Below are 18,384 nucleotides of genomic sequence, written 5' to 3'. Positions count from 1 at the left end.
CCCCCCACTGTCCCTCCCAACCCAGCCAGCACCCATCTCCCCCCATCCCTCCCAACCCAGCCAGCACCCATCTCCCCCCCCACACAGTCCCTCCCAACCCAGCCAGCACCCATCTCCTCCCACTGTCCCTCCCAACCCAGTTAGCTCCCATCTCTCCCCCACTATCCCTCCCAACCCAGCCAGCACCCATCTCCCCCCATCCCTCCCAACCCAGCCAGCACCCATCTCTCCCTCCACTGTCCCTCCCAACCCAGCTAGCTCCCATCTCCCCCTCACTGTCCCTCGCAACTCTGCTGGCACCCAGTCCCCCCACCCCTATCCCCCACTGTCCCTCCCACACCCATCCCTCACTGTCTACCAACCCTGATGACACCCCCTGCTCCCATTCGCCCCTGCCCCCCCATCCTCCCAACCCAGCCAGCATCCAATCCCCCTCCCCCACTGTCCCTCAACCCTGCCAGCCCTCCATCCCCATCCCCCACCATCCGCACAACCCTGTTGGCATCCAACCCCCTGCCCGCCCCCCCAGCCACATCACCCACTGTCCACCCCAACCCCACCAGCACCCAACCCCCATGTCCCACTGGTATCCCTGTCCCTTCCAGCCCCCAGTTTCTGCCCCTCCCATTCCTTCCTGCACCTCATCCCTCACTGTCCCCGCCACTGACACCCACCCCCCTGTCCCTGCCAGCTCCCCACTGCTGCCCATCCCCCACTGACTCCCCCTGCCAGCATCACCTGCCCTCCATCTCCCATCCAATCCCACATCCCCCTATTTCCCACTGCCACCCCATCACCCAACCCCTGCTGGCACCAAAACCCATCCCCTATTCAACTCCCTTCCTCCTGCCCGTCCCCAGCTTCTTCCATCTCCCTTCTATCCCCCATGTGCCCCCACTGTGCACTGACTACTAGACCCCACTCCCACCCCCTCCCTGACACTACCCCAGAGGCACACACCCAGGGAGCTGTCAGCACACCTAGCCCACCTGCTCTGTACCATGTTCCAGCACTGGCTGCAATCCAGCCTAGTTCCCCTCTGCCCCCCACCAGGCCCAGCGGGTGAAATATTGCTTTATGGATCGCAGGATGGACAGGCAATGAGCTAATAATGGAGACACCCAATCAATGTGTCACTGTAAATGAACTCGGTGCTGACAACACCCTCCCATCCACCTGCCTGGGCATCGCCCCCACCCCACTGAGAGAGGGGACCTAATGGTTAGAGAAGGGGGGTAGGCAGTCAGGACCCCAGGGATCTATGTTTGGCTCTGGGAGGGGAGGGGAGTGGGAACTGGGACACCTGGGTTCTATGCCAGGTCTCTGAGGGGAGTGGTGACTAGTGATTAGATCAGCTGCAGTGACTGACACATGGACGACACCTCCATTGCCTGCTAATCCACAGATCAGTGTGTAAATCCCTCTTGCTCAGAGAATCTGGAAAGAGGGAATTGTTTTCAAAAAATAATTATAATCTGCTTTGGCTTATTTTTATGATCCATCCACCTATTCCTCCCTGAGGGGAGAATGGATGGCGGAGAATGGGACTGGGACAGGATTCATTAGCTCTAATGTACTGAGATGTGTAATAGGATCGGAGGCCTGAAGGGGGATGGCCAGCTGGGTTAGGGTCTCTGTCCCCCAGCAGCCCCCAGCTGTGGGGGATGTGGGTGCTTGTGTGCATTCAAACAGCCAGCGCTATGCGGGGTGGGGGTGCCAGTTGGTTTATCCTCTAGCAGAAGGATGGTGGCCCAGGTCCCTGGACTATCCCTGTTAAACAAAGAATTTAGTTTGTGGCAGGACAGCAAAGGGAGATGTGTATCTAGTGGGCTGGGAATCAGGGTTCTATTCCCAGATCTGGGTGGAGAGTGGGGTGTAGTGGTTAGAGCAGGAGGGCTGGGAGCTAGAATTCCTGGGTTATATTCCCACCTCTGCCACTAATCTCCTAGGGCAAGTCCCTTCCCCCTCAGTGCCTGTTTCCCTCTCCCACCCTTTATCCACTTAAACTGTGATGGCTCAGGGGCAGGGACCATCTCTCCCTGTGTCTGCAGCACCCCCAACAGGGCCCTGATCTCAGTGGGTGGCCTCTCAATGCTCCTACAATATCTGTAAGGACCCTCATCACCTTCCAGGGATCATCAGCTGGGATTTCGAGCTTCAGCCCCGAAATTTAGGCTGCGGCTATGATGTTGGTAGCAGTAACAGGGCAGTTAACTATTTATGTTGACCGCCCCCAGTGGCAGCACGCAGTACTGCACTCTGCAGGGCTGCGGCAGCTTCAGAAGTCCCCGGTGGCAGTAGGCGGAACTGCACCCTGCCATGCCCAGCGGTGACATTACTGATGGGACCGTGCCCCTACGGTATAGCTTGATGCCAGGATAACGTTTTGCCTCCTCTCTGCCTTGCAGTGGACGGGTGCATTCACCGGGCTGCCGGGGAGCTGCTCAAAGAGGAATGCCGATCCCTGAACGGGTGTGAGACAGGGAAAGCCAAGCTCAGCTGTGGATACCGGCTCCCAGCCAAATGTGAGTGTCACCGGCCGGGGATCTTGTCTGGAGCATCCGTTGGGTCCAACAGGCCAGGCTGTCGTGCCATGGCTTGGTGGTGCCAGGGCCATGCCCGCTGCTGCTTCGTGCAGGGCACAGGACATCACAGGTTCAGCTCCCCAGGGAATCAGGTGCAGGAGTGGTGGCCTGTTGAAGAGAAAGCCTGGCCCACTGGGGAGAGGGATAGCCAGAGGCTTAGGAGAGACAGGTTCAAATCCCTGCTCGACCCTAGGCTTCCTGTGGGACCCTGGACAATTCATTGTGCCTCAGTTTCCCATCTGCATAACCGGGATAACAGTACTGCCCGGCCTCACACATTACAGTGTGTATGTTGGGGTTGGGGAATTGAGGAGACTTGTATCTCAATTGCTCTGATACTCTGATTTAGGTACCTGGCACAGAGAGATCTGGGTCTCTGACTCTGTGCAGTCACTGGACATACTAGTGTAAACACTCCTGGGTAGCACTTTGCCCAGTAACAAGTGTGGCAGGAGAAGCAAGGCGCAGATGCCCGGAGCTGGGCAGAGTGTGTTTGTGTGAATTCAGCAGGAGACCTGGGTCCCAGTGAGTTGCTTATATAGCCTGTGTGACAGATACGCCTCCACTCCTGCTTGCATGTCCACACCTGCACAACACACAATCCCAGACGTGCGTGCACAGGCTGTCAACACACACAGACATGCACACCCACCCCCAAGTTTCATCACCTGCATGCCAGCAGAAGCACATGTGAAAAACAAGCCGCGTCTGGGGTTTTGCATCACTGGGCCTCAGAGAGATGTGGCACAAACAGCCCCGCACTGCCTGGTGCCATCTCTCAGTAGGGGGAGCTGGGCTAGCTGGGGGCCCGGCTGGAAGGGGCTGGCCGGGAGAATCTCAGCTCTGAATGGGAGCGGAGCACTGGGAAATCTGACTGTGGGTGATTGGGTGTGGATGGGAGGGGGTCCTGGCGTGTGTGTATAAAATGGGGTTGTGTGTAAAGCTGGGTTAGGTTGGCTGTGTGGGTGGATCTGTCAGATTGTGGACTTGCGGAGTATCAGGTTGTGGAGTTGGGGTGGGTGCGAGAAGCAGTGTGATCCTCCCCCTGTGTTTCAGAGCCAGCCCCATGGGGATGCACTGCAGTGGCCCAGCCAGCTGCTCTGCTGTGCTTATCAAGGAAAGGCAGGGCCACATCCATACGCCCAGCCAGCCCCTCGGGTCAGGAGGCCTGCAAAGCGACCATGTCTGGGGGCTGCTCTAACCACCAGGCCCCACTCTCTTCCAGGAGTCTAGCTCCCAGTCCCCTGCTCCAACCACTGGACTCCATTCCCTTCCCAGAGCTGAGTGTGACCCCAAGAGTCCTGGCTCCCTGTTCTAAAGCTCTTCCTGTCATTCTTTGTGAATTTGCTGGCTTCCAGTGACATCTTGTGGCAAGTAGTTCCACAGCTTATTGTGTGTGTGACTATGCATAAAAAGCAGTGTGTGTGTGACTGTGTGTAAAGCAGTGTGTGTGTGTGTAAAGCAGTGTGCACCTCAAGTGTGTCAGTGTGTATGGAAAGCAGTACTTCTGCATGTATAAAGCAGTGTGTGTGTGTGTAAAGCAGTGTGCACCTCAAGTGTGTCAGTGTGTATGGAAAGCAGCACTTCTGCATGTATAAAGCTGTGTGTGTGTGTGTAAAGTAGGCGTGGGCAGGGTTTCTCAGTGTCACCTCTGTGCTGTACCCCTGGGTGTCTGTCCTTCACTGCCATCAGAGAACCTTGGATTGAGGAGACCCCAGGTAGCTGGTGACTCCCTACCCCTAAGCTGTGCATTCCCTACCCCACAGAGCAGAGGCACAGAGAGCTGGGGTCCCCCCCATGATCCAGCTGGAAGGGAGGGGGCAGGAATGAGATCTGCCAGGGAAGCGGGGGTTGTTCTCAACTCATCCCCCCAAGTCTCACCAGCTGCATCGTGCAATGACGTGCGACTGACACCTGGGAGAGGGGGCCATGCACAGCATCATGCTCTCTGCCTGGGGGACTCCCCAGCAGGGCATTGCAATGTGGGGCAAAGTGGGGGGCTGCAACCTCACTGGGTTATTGCAAATGGCTGGAGTCTTTGTGCTGAGCCCAGCCCAGAGGGTGGGGCACTGGACTGGGAGTCAGGATGCCTGGGTTCCATTGCCATCAAGTCCCTTCCCTTCTGTGCAACTCTGTTTTCCCACCCAGTCCCTGTATATTTAGATTGTAAGCTCTTCTGGTTAAGGACTGTTGACTGAGATCAGGGCTCCATTGTGCCAGGTGCAGCACAGACCCTGACTGAGATCAGGGCCCCAGTGTGCCAGGTGCAGCACAGACCCCGACTGAGATCAGGGCCCCAGTGTGCCAGGTGCAGCACAGACCCTGACCGAGATCAGGGCCCCATTGTGCCAGGTGCTGCACAGACCCTGACTGAGATCAGGGCCCCATTGTGCCAGGTGCTGCACAGACCCTGACTGAGATCAGGGCCCCAGTGTGCCAGGCGCTGCACAGACCGTGACTGAGATCAGGGCCCCCATTGCTCCAGGCGCTGCACAGACCCTGACTGAGATCAGGGCCCTATTGTGCCAGGCGCTGCAAGACCCTGACTGAGATCAGGGCCCCAGTGTGCTAGGCACTACACAGACCCTGACTGAGATCAGGGAGACCACGACCGAGATGTTACACACACTGTGGTATCATACACACTCCTTTCCATCCCGCTCTCTCACAGACACGCACACTGGGTGCAGGAAGGTCTCAGCCGATGGGACAGGCAGTGAGGGAAGGAGATGCCCCCCTGCTGTTCCCTGCAGCCCAGCTCCTCCCAACACCATCCTGGGGCAGAGGAGCCAGTGCTGATAGTGAGGGGGTAGAGCGCCTCCTACTGAACCCCACCCTGGTCCTGCAGCTCCTTATAGCCCCCCACCCAGCACCACCTGCAGTGCTGCAGAGATCTGTCGTGCAGGCCCTTGGCTGCTGGCCATGCGTGTTATCAATAACATCCTGGAGGGGAGGGGGAGTGAACAGCACTCTATTTATCAGGCTAATATTATAGACAAGAACAGTAAATACAAAGTGCTATCGACCAAGCTGTCAGGGAGAGGCATGGTGTGTGGGGCAGGCAGCGATACTCTGTGCAAATGGCGGGGCAGGGGAGTGGTAGGGTTGTGATCACACACACACCGATCTCACACACACTGATACACACACACACACACAGTGATCTCACATACACTGATCTCACACTCATACGCTGATCACACACACACACACTTACTTCACACACACTGATCACATACACACACTTACCTCACACACACTGTTCTCACACTCACACACTGATCTCACATACACTGATCTCACACACATTGATCGTACACACTGATCACACACAGATCTCACACATACTGATCACACACACTTACCTCACACACATCGATCTTACACACTGATCGCACAGACTGATCTCACACTCACACAGTGGTAACACACACTGATCTCAACTCACACACTGATCTCACACACACTAATCTCATACTGATCTCAACTCACACACAGATCTCACACAAACTGATCTCACATACACTGATCTCAACTCACACACTGATCTCACACTCACACACTGATCTCACACACATTTATTTTACACACTGATCACACACAATGCACACTCACACACTGATCTCACACAAATTGATCTTACACAAACTGATCACACACGCATTGATCTCAGACACACTGATCTAGACTCACACTGATCCCGCACACAATGATCTCACATACACTGATCTCACACACATTGATCTTACACACTGATCACACACACTCTGATCGCACACACACACACCTCACACACATTCATTTTACACACTGATCTCACAGACTGAGCTCACAAGGTGAGCACACGCACTGATCTCAACTCACACACCGATCTCACACTCACACATTGATCTCACACACACTGATCTCACACACACACAGCTATCTCACAAACTGATCTCAACACACACTGATCTCAACTCACACTGATCTTACACACTGATCCCACACACTGCACACTCACACACTGATCTCACACAAACTGATCTCACAAACACATTGATCTCAGACACACTGATCTTGACTCACACTGATCCCACACACATTGATCTTACATAAACTGATCTCACACTCAGACACTGATCTCAGACTGGTGGTGGATACTCAGCTCTACGGGGTTCTACTATATACCAATAAAAATTGTATTCAGTCGATACCTGTAGATATTGTGGCAGGGGAACTAAAGTTCTGTGTTGAATTTTAATCATGGGAAAACAAAGATTTCTATGGTTTTTTATCAGAGAATTTTGGCTTTTTTATCATGGAAAACTAGGATCCCTGATGATCACACATGCCAATCTCACACACTCATCATGCACACACACACACATCGAGATCACATGCACTGATTTCACACACAAGCACACACTGATCTCACCCTCTGATCAGACACACACTGATATTACACACATACACACACTGATCACACACATACTGATTACATACACCTGCTGATCTCCCATGCACACACATTGATCTCTCTCACACACTGATCTAACACACATACTGATCTCTCTCCCTCTCTCTCACATGCACACAAACACACACGCACTGGTCTCACACAGATACATTGATAACACACTCTGATCTCACATCCACACAGATCTCTCTCTCTCTCACACACACACACTCTGCAAACCAGCTCCTCGAGGGAGTCCCCAGCCCAGAGCTTGGCAGGGGGTGAATGGGTGGGTGAGTGGGGGAGGGGATGGATTGAGCCAGGGGATATGGCAGGGAGAAGGGACAGGCAGACATGGAGAGGAGGGGTGGGTGCATCCAGAATCAACCCAGAGCAAAAGCTAATATGATGCACAAATAACATGATGGGGCCAGTAAATAACTAGGGCAGAGACAGACCGACCCCATACACCCCGCCAGAGGGGATAGGGTAGGGTCCTGAACCCCCCATGGCCCTGCACCCCTTGTGCTCCATGCACTGCCTCCCTGTGTCCCCTGCATGGCCACTATGTGCCTCTGTGCCTCCTGCACCCCCTGTTCCCCCTGCACTGCCCCTGTGCACCCCTCTGCACCCCCTGTGTCCCCTCCACTACCACTCTGTATCCCCTGCACTGCCACTCTGTGTCTTCTGCACCCTCTGTACTCCCTGCACTGCCCCTCTGTGCCCTCTGCATCCCCTGTGTCCCTTCCAGTACCACCCTGTATCCCCTGCACTGCCCCTCTGTGCCCCCTCTGCCTTCTTGGCTCTTCCACCTCTGCAATGTCACAGGGGTCCCCCTATGGCCCCATCCTGGCACACTTCACTCCCCACCTGGTCCATCCCTCACATTGGGAAGGGAGTGGGGTCTAGTGGTTAGAGCTCCTGGCAGTACATCACCTTCCCCAACGAAGCTGGGGGGTTGGTTCCCCTCCCTCCCTGGCCTTTGTCCCCTGCACATGCCCCTCTCAGCCATGTCTTCCCCTTGGAGCCTTGGAAAGGACCCCTCCTGCCAAGCCTCCGCGTCTCCCTGCTGGGACTGAGTGTCCCACACTGCTCAGCTCTCCCTGCGGCTGGTGCCTGGGAGCCCGTTCTCTGTGCCTGTAGGGCTGGGGGGTTCCTAGAGTCCCCAGTGCCAAGGACAGAGACCTGGGCTCATCCCATCCCCACCCCCTGCAGTGCTGCCCTCAGACCTGGTGCCTGCTCTGTGCTGCAGGGGCACTGTGCTCTCCCAGAGCTGGCCGCAGCCTCACAGCACAAGGGGGTGCTGTGCTACAGGTAGTGGGCTGGGGGGCTCAGCAGGGGGCTGGATCCCAGGAGAAACAGCTGCCACTCCCCCGCCCTCCAAACCTCACTCCCTTACCTGACAGCATGTCTGCTGCTGCTGCCAGATCTGTGCCTCAAGGGGATTTAGGGAGCCGCCATTAAAACACAGCAGCATGCTCTCAAAAGACCCTACAATAACAAAGCAGCTGAGCCTCAGAGTTCCCAATACACCCTGCTACACTGGGGCCCTGATCTCAGTCAGGGTCTGGGCAGTGCCTGGCCCAACAGGGCCCCACTCACACTGGAACAACTGGCATTTACACAAGCAGCAGGACTGGGCCCCTCAGCCCCTTCCCCAGGGACACAGCAGGACAACAGCAGCCAGGCAGCCTGGGCTGAATAGAGCCAGCACCTCCCTTAGTGGTATGAGTCACTGCCAGAGCCCACAGACTGCGGGAGGGGAGAGGTTGTTGGGAGCCAGGAATCCTGGGTTCAGGTTCTGGCTCTGGTTCTGGGAGGGAAGTGGAGTCTAGCAGTTAGTTAGAATTGCGGGGGCCAGGAGTCAGGAGTCCTAGTTCTGTCCCAGCACGAGGAGGGGCACAGGCTGTTTTGTAGCTGGGCGGGTGTCAGGGCCGTAGCTGGAGCAAACCCTTCTGGAGCTGAAGGACAAGCAGCCGCTGATTAATGGGGCATGAAGTAGGGCTCAGATCTTGGGCTGACAGCTCCTCTGTCAGCGACATGACCTTGGAGGAGGACTCTGGCTGGGGGGCATGTCTGTGGGTTAGAGTGCGGGGGCTGGGAGCCAGGACTCCTGGGTTCTGTGCCTGGCTCAGGGCGGAGGGTGGGATCGAGTGGGTCAGAGCAGGAGGCTGGGATTCAGGACTCCTGGGTTCCACCCAGATTGGGCAAAGGTAAGGAAGGGCTCTGCATCCCCTGCTGCCCACAAGAAAGCAGAGCCAGGCCTGGGGGTGGGCAGCAGCTGGGGAAGGTACAGAGGGCACTGGGGGATCTTGTCAAGACATTTCCAGACCCGGATTTAAGATCAAACCAGTCCCAAAGCCAGGTGGGCGCAGTGCATGGGAAGAAATGACAGCTCTGACCTTTGCTGGACTCTGGCTCAGCCCTCACTGCATGTGTGTGTCAGGAATATGAAATAGATGGCGTGGTCCCCAGTCCCCTGCAGCTCCCACCTCCCATGCCCCAGCTTCAAATCCAATCTCGTCACTCATGTAATGAGCTGCCAGGTCTCTGTTGTCAGCATTGCAGTTCAGTTCAATTAGTAGTCAATGGTCAGGGTTAAGGGGCACTGGCAGAGCTGGGGGGGGGAGCCCAGGGTTGGAATAGTTGCTGGGGGGGGCTCTCTGTTCATGACTGGGTGACCTTGGGAGAGCAGGGAAGGTGGCCAGGCTGTGGCTAAGATACTCCCCCTATGCAGGGTTGGCAAGGCTGATCCTTGATACCCAATGTTCTGTGCAACATGTGTGAATGCCCCACACTCCATCCCAGCCCCGTGTAGTATCCAGCATCCTTGTCTGCCATAGAAACGAGCAAAGAGAGCATGAGGGGAGGGGGATCTCCCAGTGGGGGCTCATTAATATCCACCCCTGTCCAGGGACCGCTGGATGAACAGACGGACGCAGCAGCAGGAGGGATGCCCAGGAGCCAAGCAGCCTGGTGGCATTGCCTGCAGTGAGCAGGAGAGGTGGGGGGCAGAACTGAGCAGAGGATTTGCTGCTGGTTCCAAAAACTCGGAGGGGGGGATTGTTTTGGGTTGAACTGAAAATGAAACTCGGGGGGAAGTTTTGGCCAATGAGGAACTTAGGGACGGACTCGATGTTTGTTCTCTGTGGAGGCTCAGAAAGGACCAGCCGTTGCCAAGGCCCCAGGCCAAGCAGTCCTGGTTCTCAGGGCATCAATTACTAACTCCAAGGCCTGATCTGGGTCTCAGTAGGAGGTGTTTTCCCCTCACAGTCAATGTGACGCTAGGGGGCGCTGTGCTGCGGGGCGGGGCTCAGTAGGGGGTGCTCTCCCCTCACAGTCAGTGTGGCACTAGGGGGCGCTGTGCTGTGGGGCGGGACTCAGTAGGGGGTGCTCTCCCTTCCAGTCAGTGCATGCCCCAGTCCGGCACTAGGGGGTGCTGTGCTGTGGGGTGAGGGGGTCTCCCTAGCTCTCATTCCCCTTGCCTTCCCCCTGTGCAGACGTCATTCACGCAGTGGGTCCCATTGCCCAGGGAGAGCCGAGCGCTGCCCAGGAAAAGGAGCTGGAGAACTGCTACAAGAACAGTCTGAAACTGGCCGTGGAGAACAAACTCCGCACCGTGGTGAGAGATCCTGGGGGTGCATGAGGGAGGGGCTGGGATTTGCTGGGGGTCATGCACCTGGGGAGAAAGGAGGTCTATGCTAACGAGGAAGAGGTTGCGGAGGGCAGAGGGAGGTTTGGGAGGGGGCGTCATATGGAGGGGTGCTGGAGGGACAGTGCTGTGGGGGGCAATGGGGAAGGGGGTGGGGGAATGAGGGCAGTGTGTGGAGGATGGCGCTGGCTGAGGGGGCGGGTGCTGGGGGAGCAGCGGTGTGGGGTGGCAGTTGTGTGGGGGATGAGGTGCTGGGGACAGTGGGTGCTGGGGGGGGTGGCAAGTGTCTCTCTCACCCACAGTCTATCTCTCCTCCCAGGCCTTCCCTTGTCTCTCCACAGGCGTGTTCGGTGAGTATGGGGCTGGGCCGGGGACTTGAGCCCCTCTCCTGGGCTAGGGGCTCGCTGCAGGTCCCAGCTCTGATCCCTGCTGCTCTGCCCCCAGGGTACCCCAGCGATGCCGCAGCCGAGGTCGTCCTGAGGACGCTGCGGGAGTGGCTGGAGGTGAACAAGGAGAAGGTATGGGGAAGCGTGGGCACCCCCTGCTGGGCACCTCACTGCCCATGGGAGCACAGGGGTGTGAACAGCAGGCACACACGGGAGTGTGTGCAGGAACGTGGAGGTGCTGGGGGCATTGGGCATATGGGAGGTGAGTCTGTACATGGGTGTGTGAGAGCATGCACATGAGTGTCAATGGGATTGTGAGCATCATGGTGTGTGTGAGCGTGCACATGAGTGTGAATGGGATTGTGAGCATCACGTTGGTGTGTGTGAGCATGCACATGAGTGTGAATGGGTTTGTGAGCATCACGGTGTTTGTGAGCATGCACATGGGTGACTGTGAATGTGCACGTGTGCACAATGGCGTTTGTGAGCGGACCTGTGGCTGTTTTCACACCATTGTGACCTGAGGGACGGGGCAGGGGGTGATGATCAGGGGAGGAGTTGAGTCTCTTTAGACCAGGTGCCCAGACCTGCAGCTCTCAGCTCTGCCAGCCCCTGAGTCCTCTCCCTCACACCTCCAATGCTGGAGTCCCTCCCCACCACTGACCCACATCCCTGCTCACACCCGGCAGGTCGACCGGCTGGTGATCTGCGTCTTCCAGGAGAAGGATGAGGAGATTTACAAGGAGAAGCTGCCCTTCTACTTCCCCATCGGTACACCAACCCCCAATCCCCACCCCTCTACCTCCCCATTAGTACTCCCCCCCAGGCCCTCATTGGTTACGGCTCCCCTGACCTCCACCCCTCTACCTCCCCATTGGTATGGCCCCCCGATCCCCCTCCCTCTACCTTCCCATTGGTACGCCCCCACGACCTCCACCTCTCTGCTTCCCCATTAGTGTGGCTCCCTCAGACCCCAACCTCTCTACTTCCCCAATGGTACGGACCCCCCTAGATCCCCACCCCTCTACTTCCTCATTGGTATGGCTCCCCTGACCTCCACCCCTCTACCTCCCCATTGGTATGCCCCACCCAGATGCCCACCCCTCTACTTCCTCACTGGTACAGATCTCCTGACCTCCACCCCTCTAATTCCTCATTGGTATACCCCCACCCCAGACCTCCATCTCTCTACTTCCCCAATGGTGCGGCTCCCCCAGACCTCCACCCCTCTACTTCCTCATTGGTACAGTCCCCCAGAGCCCCACCCCTCTACTACCCCATGAGTACACTCCCCCAAACTCTCATCTCACAACTTCCCCATTGGTACAGTCCCCATGGATCCCCCCTGCAGTTCTCCCTGCCCCTCCAGGACCTTCCTCTCCCTACAACCCCTGGCCTCCAATCCATCGATTTCCCCATTGGTTCAGCCCCCCTAACTCCCCACTCTGACCCCTAGGACTCTCCCCAGCCCCCTATTCCTCTAGGTCCCCATTGGTACAGCTCCCGATCCCCCCATAGTCTCCCCCACTCTTCCCCCTAACCTCTCCTCACCAGTCTCTGAGGGCTCTCCTGTGACTCCCCTTATCCTGCAGGACCCTCTCAGTCAGCTTAAGAACATAAGAACGGCCATACTGGGTCAGACCAATGGTCCATCTAGCCCCATATCCTGTGACAGTTGCCAGTGCCAGGTGCCCCAGAGAGAATGAACACGAGGGCAATTGATCGAGTGATCTATCCCCTGTCATCCAGTCCCAGCTTCTGACAGTTGGAGGTTTAGGGACACCCAGAGCATTAGGTAAATCCCTGACCATCTTGGCTAGTAGCCATTGATGGACCTGTTCTCTGTGAACTTATCCAGTTCCTTTTTGGATAAGATTTTTGGCATTCACAACATCCCCTGGGAATGAGTTCCACGGGCTGACTGTGCACTGTGTGACGAAATACTGCCTTGGGTTTGTTTCACACCTGCTGCCTGTTAATTTCATTGGATGACCCACTGGTCCTTGTGTTATGGGAAGGGGTAAATAACACTTCTTTACGCACTTTCTCCACACCAGTCATGATTTTATAGACCTCTATCCTATCCCCTCTAGTCGTCTCTTTTCCAGCTGAGCACTCTCAGTCTTTTCACTCTCTCATATGGGAGCAGGTCCGTCCCCCTAATCATTTCTGTTGCCCTTCTCTGCACTTTCTCCAATTCTACCATAGCTTTTTTGAGACAGGGCGACCAGAGCTGCACACAATATTCAGGGTGTGGATGTACCATGGATTTATCTAGCGACATTATGATATTTTCTGTTTTATTATCTGTCCCTTTTCCAATGGGACCTAACATTCTGGTAGCGTTTTTTGAGCGGATCACTTCAGAGAACTAGCTACGATGCCAAGATCTCTCTTGAGTGGTAACAGCTAATTTAGACCCCATAATTTTTGTATAGTAGGATTATGTTTTCCAATGTCTGTTACTTTGCATTTGTCAACATTGAATTTAATCTGCCATTTTGTTGCCCAGTCACGCAGTTTTGTGAGATCCCTTTGTAACTCTTAGTTCAGTCCAAAGCTGACCGCGATCTTGAGTAGTCTAGTATCATCTGAAGATTTTGCCATCTCACTGTTCATCCCCTTTTCCAAATCACTTATGAATACGTTGAACCACAATGGTTCCAGTACAGATCTTTGGGGAACCCTGCCACTTCCTGCTCTCCGTTGTGAACACTGACCATTGATTCCTAGCCTTTGTTCTCTGTCTTGTAACTAGTTATTGACCTGTGAGGGGACCTTCTTTCTTATCCCCTGACTGCTTACAACTGTTCCCCCTGAGCCCCTGCAACCAGGGACTCCTTCTCCCCCCCAGGACTCCTCCCCCCCCCGGCCTCCTGAACCTGCCTCACAGCTCCCCAACCCCTTCCCATCCTCCTGCCCCAAACCCTTCCCCATCCCCCTAGTGCTTGCCACCTCCTTCCCCACCAGCCCTGAGCCCCACCCCACAACTCATGCTTCTCCCTTTCCCATGGGAACATCCTCCTGCTGCCGCTACCACCCATGCCTCCAGCCTAGGCTCTGCACCCTTCCCCATCCAGTACATGGAGGCTCTTCCCCTCCCCCTTGTCCTGCCCCACACAGATTTTGATGGACCCTGTGGACATCCAGGGAGGGTAGATGGGAGTGGTCTCTCCCCTTCCCTGCCCCCACTGGACATTGGGTGTGTTTTGGGGGGGAATTCCCTGGATTAACCCTCCCACTTCTCTTATTTCTAGCCTGATCCTGACCCCATCCCTCCCTCCCTGCGATGGGTAAGCCCAACCCAGCACCGTGTGCAGTGGGGGGAACTCCCCTAACCCCAGAACTCCCCACTCACTAATCCCAGAACCACATTATCTGGGCTAGCGGGGGGCACTGAGGGGCACCAGCAGAGCTGGATAAGAGGCGGGGCTGTGGGTCAGGACTGAGGGGTATCGGCAGAGCTGGGATAGCGGTGGGGGCCATGCCTCAGGATGCAGGAGCACTGGCGGAGCTCGGATAGCAGGGGGCTGTGGGTCTGGCCAGAGGGCCACCAGTGGAGCTGGGCTGGGATCCCAGGGCTGGCAAAGCAGGGGGCTGCGGGTTGGGATTGAGGGGCACCAGCTGAGTTGGGGGAGGGAGCCCAGGGCTGCAATTGGGGGTGGCTGCAGGCTGGGAATGAGGCACTGATCCCATGGCCACTGGGGGTTGAATACCAAATGCTGCCTTCCTTCTGCCCCCCTTCCCTCCCGCCGCCATGCACCTGGTCCTGACCTGTTGCTCCCTGATGCCCCTGGATGCACAGATCTGACCCTGCGTCTTTCTTCCTCCACAGACCCCACCGAGCAGCTGGCAGCCCAGCCCTGAAAGACCCCACCCCCAGAGATGCTGCCTGCCCCCTTCTCTGCTGATTGTCCCTCAACCTCTACATTATTGCACCCGGGAGAGAAAAGACCCTCCCAACTTCAGCACCTTCACTTCCTCCAGTGAGACCCTCCCTCGTTTCCCACCCAGCTAATAAAGTTATTTGCTTTGAATTATCGTGTTGCTGCTGCTTTCTGGGAGAGTCCCTGTCCCATGGCCCCTGGCTAGGAGCTTCCTTGGGTTGGGGAGGGGCCCAGGTACTGGATCCGAAGCTGGGAGACAGGCTGGGCAGTTCTGATGCTGTCCAGCAGGGGGCGGTAGGGGCAGACACAGAGCTGGGCTTGGTCCCTCCAGCAGGGGGGGCAGCAGGGACTGAGACAAACACAGCGTGGTGGGAGGGTTTGGGGTCTGGATAGTTCAGGGGCACGTGCCACCCCCTCAACTCTTCAGTAGGGATGTGCTGCACTCAGGACTCCTGGGGTCTATCCAGGGAGCTGCACTAAATGTCCTAGACCCAGATATTGGTGTTTTGGGGGCAGGGCCAGTGACCCCAGACCGTGACACACACATATATAGGTGTGACGGGGGCAGGTTAATTGGGGGGGGCGGGGGGCGGCTAATCAGGTGCCTTTAAAAGGCTTCTCCAGGCAGGTGCCTGCTGACAGCTTGGGCTGTGGGGTTGTTGGGGAATGGCTTGTGCAGCTTCTGGAGGGCCATGGATACTAGGAAGAGCTGGTAACTGTCTAGCAGATAAGGTAGGGGGCTGGCTAACATGGAACCCAGGAGTCCTGATTCTCAGCCTCCCCGTACACTAGCCTCCCCCCACCCTCCAGACCTGAGGCTAGAACCTTGGAGTCCAGGGCCCTTCTATGCCCTGCCTGGCCTAGCCACAAGGCTGCAGCTGCTCTCCTGCCAAAGGCAGGGTCTGTCCGTTCTGCTTCCCCTCCCCACACACAGCTGGGGTTGGGGGCTGGCATTCAAACCCCCCCCCCCATTCACTCTTCTTCTGGAAACTCCTGTTGGGGGGGGGTCAGGATGCCTGGGTTCTGTCCCCAGCATGGGGAGGGAGGTGACCCAGAGATTGGGGGAGGGGCTGGAAGCCAGTATTCCTAGTTTGTTTCCAGCACTCTGAGTGGGGAATGGGGGGGGGGGGGGCATGCTGGGAATTAGGTAAAGAGACTGTGCTTCCCTTAGTGTGGCACTGACTGTGCCCCCAACTGCCTTGCCATGCTAGGTGGGAGGGAAACAGCTGATGGGGGAACACACTCGGGCTGGGGCGGGGGTGCTACGTGTGCCTCTCTCAGGATCAGGGCTGGAGGTGCAGCCTTGTTAGTTCATGTCCTTCACTATCTCTCCCGCTAGGTGGGGGGAGGGGGGGGGGCACCCAGCTCCCATTTCCCCGTCACACCTGGCTGGAGCAGGAGATGAAGGCAGCAGTTGGGTAGAATACAGATTAGCCTGGTGAGCAACAGTAGATACCTCAGCTGGCTGAGGGCTGGACTAGGGCAGGCTGCAAGTCAGGCGTGAGGGGCAGTAGTGGCACTGTGGGGGGGGGGGGGGGGGGTTGTGGTTTAGACTTGAAGGGCACCAACAGAGCTGTGTGTGGGGCTAACAGGAGGCTGTGGGTCAGGAGTGAGGGGCACTGGTGGAGCTGTGTGTGGGGCTGTGGGTCAGGAATTACGGGTGTGAGCAGAGCTATGGGGGTGGGGCAGAGTGGTGCTCTGAATTAGGGGCTGTCTGCAGCAGGGAGCCAGCTGGCTGCATGCCCTGGAAATGAGGGATCTAGAGGGTGTCACTGGAGCTGAGTAGGGCACCGGGGGGGGGGGGGCAGAGACCACCCCTAAAAGCCTCTTTTGTTCATCAAAGTGTCTGCTCAAGGGCTGGGGAACTACCAACCGCGGGTGTTGCAAGACCCCCTCCTGGGCAGTGGCTGTTAATACCCAGCACTCTGCAGCCACAGAGCTCATGGGGGAGGAAGCCTGGGACACGAGCTACACTGCAGGATGAGGGTCCCCAGCCTCATCTCCTTTTGCTCTGGGAATGTGGCAGGGCCTGAGGGAGCAGATTCCAGGGTTCCATTCTGGTGGGGTGGAAGGGTTGGTTTTTTTGGGGGGGTGGGGCATGCTTGGGATTTCCGTGCCTCAGGCTGTGGGAGAATGTCCGGACTGCTGGGTTCTGGAGTGGTGGAGCTGGGGTGGGTGTTAGGACTCTTGGGTTCCACAATGGCAAAAGTAGGGGGGGTGGGATGGGAACTCCTATGCCCCATTTGTGTGGGGCCAACATTGGGACTCTGGGGTTCTAATTTGGGGGGAGGGGGAGGAATTTTGGTGGACCACAGACATCTGTAGGGCTGGGGCCCTGGTGGCTCGGCCACCCAGACCCAGGGCCGGCTTTAGGCCTATTCCACCAATTCCCCCAGAATTGGGCCCCGCACCGAGTGAGAATCCCTTCCCTGGGTCGAGGTGCCTTTTTAATTTTTACTCACCCAACGGCAGTCCGGGTCTTCAGTGGTGGGTACTTCGCTCACTCCAGGTCTTCGGCGGCACTTCGGCGGCGGGTCCTTCAGTGCAGCCGAAGATCTGGAGTGAGTGAAGGACCCGCCGCCAAAGACTCAGAGCGCCGTCAGGTGAGTACAAGCCCCACAAGTTTTTTTTGTTTTTTTAGTCATCCCTGCTGGGGCCTCGTCAAAACTGTTCGAATTGGGCCCCGCACTTCCTAAAGCCGGCCCTGCCCGACCCACAGGTAAAGCTGGGGGACATCTCTTCAGCCAAGAGCTGATTTGCTGAAAAATGCAGTTTGGCCGACCTGAAACCATTGTCAAACTGGTGCCGAGTTCCCTCCCCAGCTTTGGCCAACCTGAAGGCATAGAAACACAGTAATGGCAACCAGAAGCATTTTGACCCAGCTCAGCACCTGCTTTGATTCTGAGATACCTGCCCAAATCTGGGGAAGATAGATGTGCCAAATGTCTAGGCTTGGCTGGGGGGGGGAGGGGGGAGGAACTGCCGTCTGACCCGTAGCCTGGTGGCTTCGGGCACTTCCCCAGGGAGTGGCAGATGCCCCAGTCTCTGCTCAGTCACTGAAGTATTTTAGCCAAAGGGGATCAGCTTCAATAGGCCCAGAGACCAGTGACTGGGACAGCTGCTGCACTGTGGGAGACTCGTGTTCAAATCCCTTTCCACATCGAGCTGGGAGAGAACTGACATGGGCTCTCCCAGGTGAGGACTCATGCCAGGGCTCACTTAGAAGAGAGGCCCTTGCAATCTCCTCCTGCCCCAGGTAGGTATCCTGCTGGACTCTTTAACAAATGCCCCAAATGGAAAACCTTTGGCTTGTGTTAAAATGCAGGACTTCTGTCTGATCCCATTTTTTCCAACCTTTTTGTGTAGCTGAGAAATGTTGGTTTTGGTTCAAGCTGAAACAAATGTGTGTGGTGTGTTTGGAGTTGCTGGTAAACTT

At 56.6% G+C, this 18,384-nt stretch overlaps 2 protein-coding genes across 5 annotated transcripts in view; one reads left to right on the top strand and one right to left on the bottom strand.

Moving 5' to 3' along the window:
* The window catches only part of MACROD1 (mono-ADP ribosylhydrolase 1), a 206,785-nt gene extending 191,687 nt beyond the window's left edge, over nucleotides 1–15,098 (top strand). For 2 of the 4 annotated variants that reach the window (XM_032804356.2, XM_032804354.2), the window contains 6 exons: nucleotides 2,409–2,525; nucleotides 10,524–10,645; nucleotides 10,995–11,025; nucleotides 11,120–11,193; nucleotides 11,751–11,832; nucleotides 14,897–15,098. In XM_032804356.2, the coding sequence (XP_032660247.1) occupies nucleotides 2,409–2,525; nucleotides 10,524–10,645; nucleotides 10,995–11,025; nucleotides 11,120–11,193; nucleotides 11,751–11,832; nucleotides 14,897–14,928 (458 nt within the window). In that variant the 3' untranslated portion in view covers nucleotides 14,929–15,098. Of the gene's footprint in view, nucleotides 1–2,408; nucleotides 2,526–10,523; nucleotides 10,646–10,994; nucleotides 11,026–11,119; nucleotides 11,194–11,750; nucleotides 11,833–14,318; nucleotides 14,355–14,896 lie in introns of all 4 variants that reach the window. The other 2 variants (XM_032804355.2, XM_032804357.2) reach the window with 2 other exon arrangements.
* MARK2 (microtubule affinity regulating kinase 2) overlaps nucleotides 1–18,384 on the bottom strand; it is a 360,709-nt gene that overhangs the window by 105,793 nt on the left and 236,532 nt on the right. The gene's annotated exons all lie outside the window — the stretch shown is intronic.

The sequence above is a fragment of the Chelonoidis abingdonii genome, chromosome 17 (genome assembly GCF_003597395.2).
Source record: "Chelonoidis abingdonii isolate Lonesome George chromosome 17, CheloAbing_2.0, whole genome shotgun sequence".
Classification (NCBI taxonomy): Eukaryota; Metazoa; Chordata; order Testudines; family Testudinidae; genus Chelonoidis; species Chelonoidis abingdonii.
The sequence above is the reverse complement of the archived record's forward strand: the minus strand, read 5'-3'. Positions and strand labels throughout refer to the sequence as shown.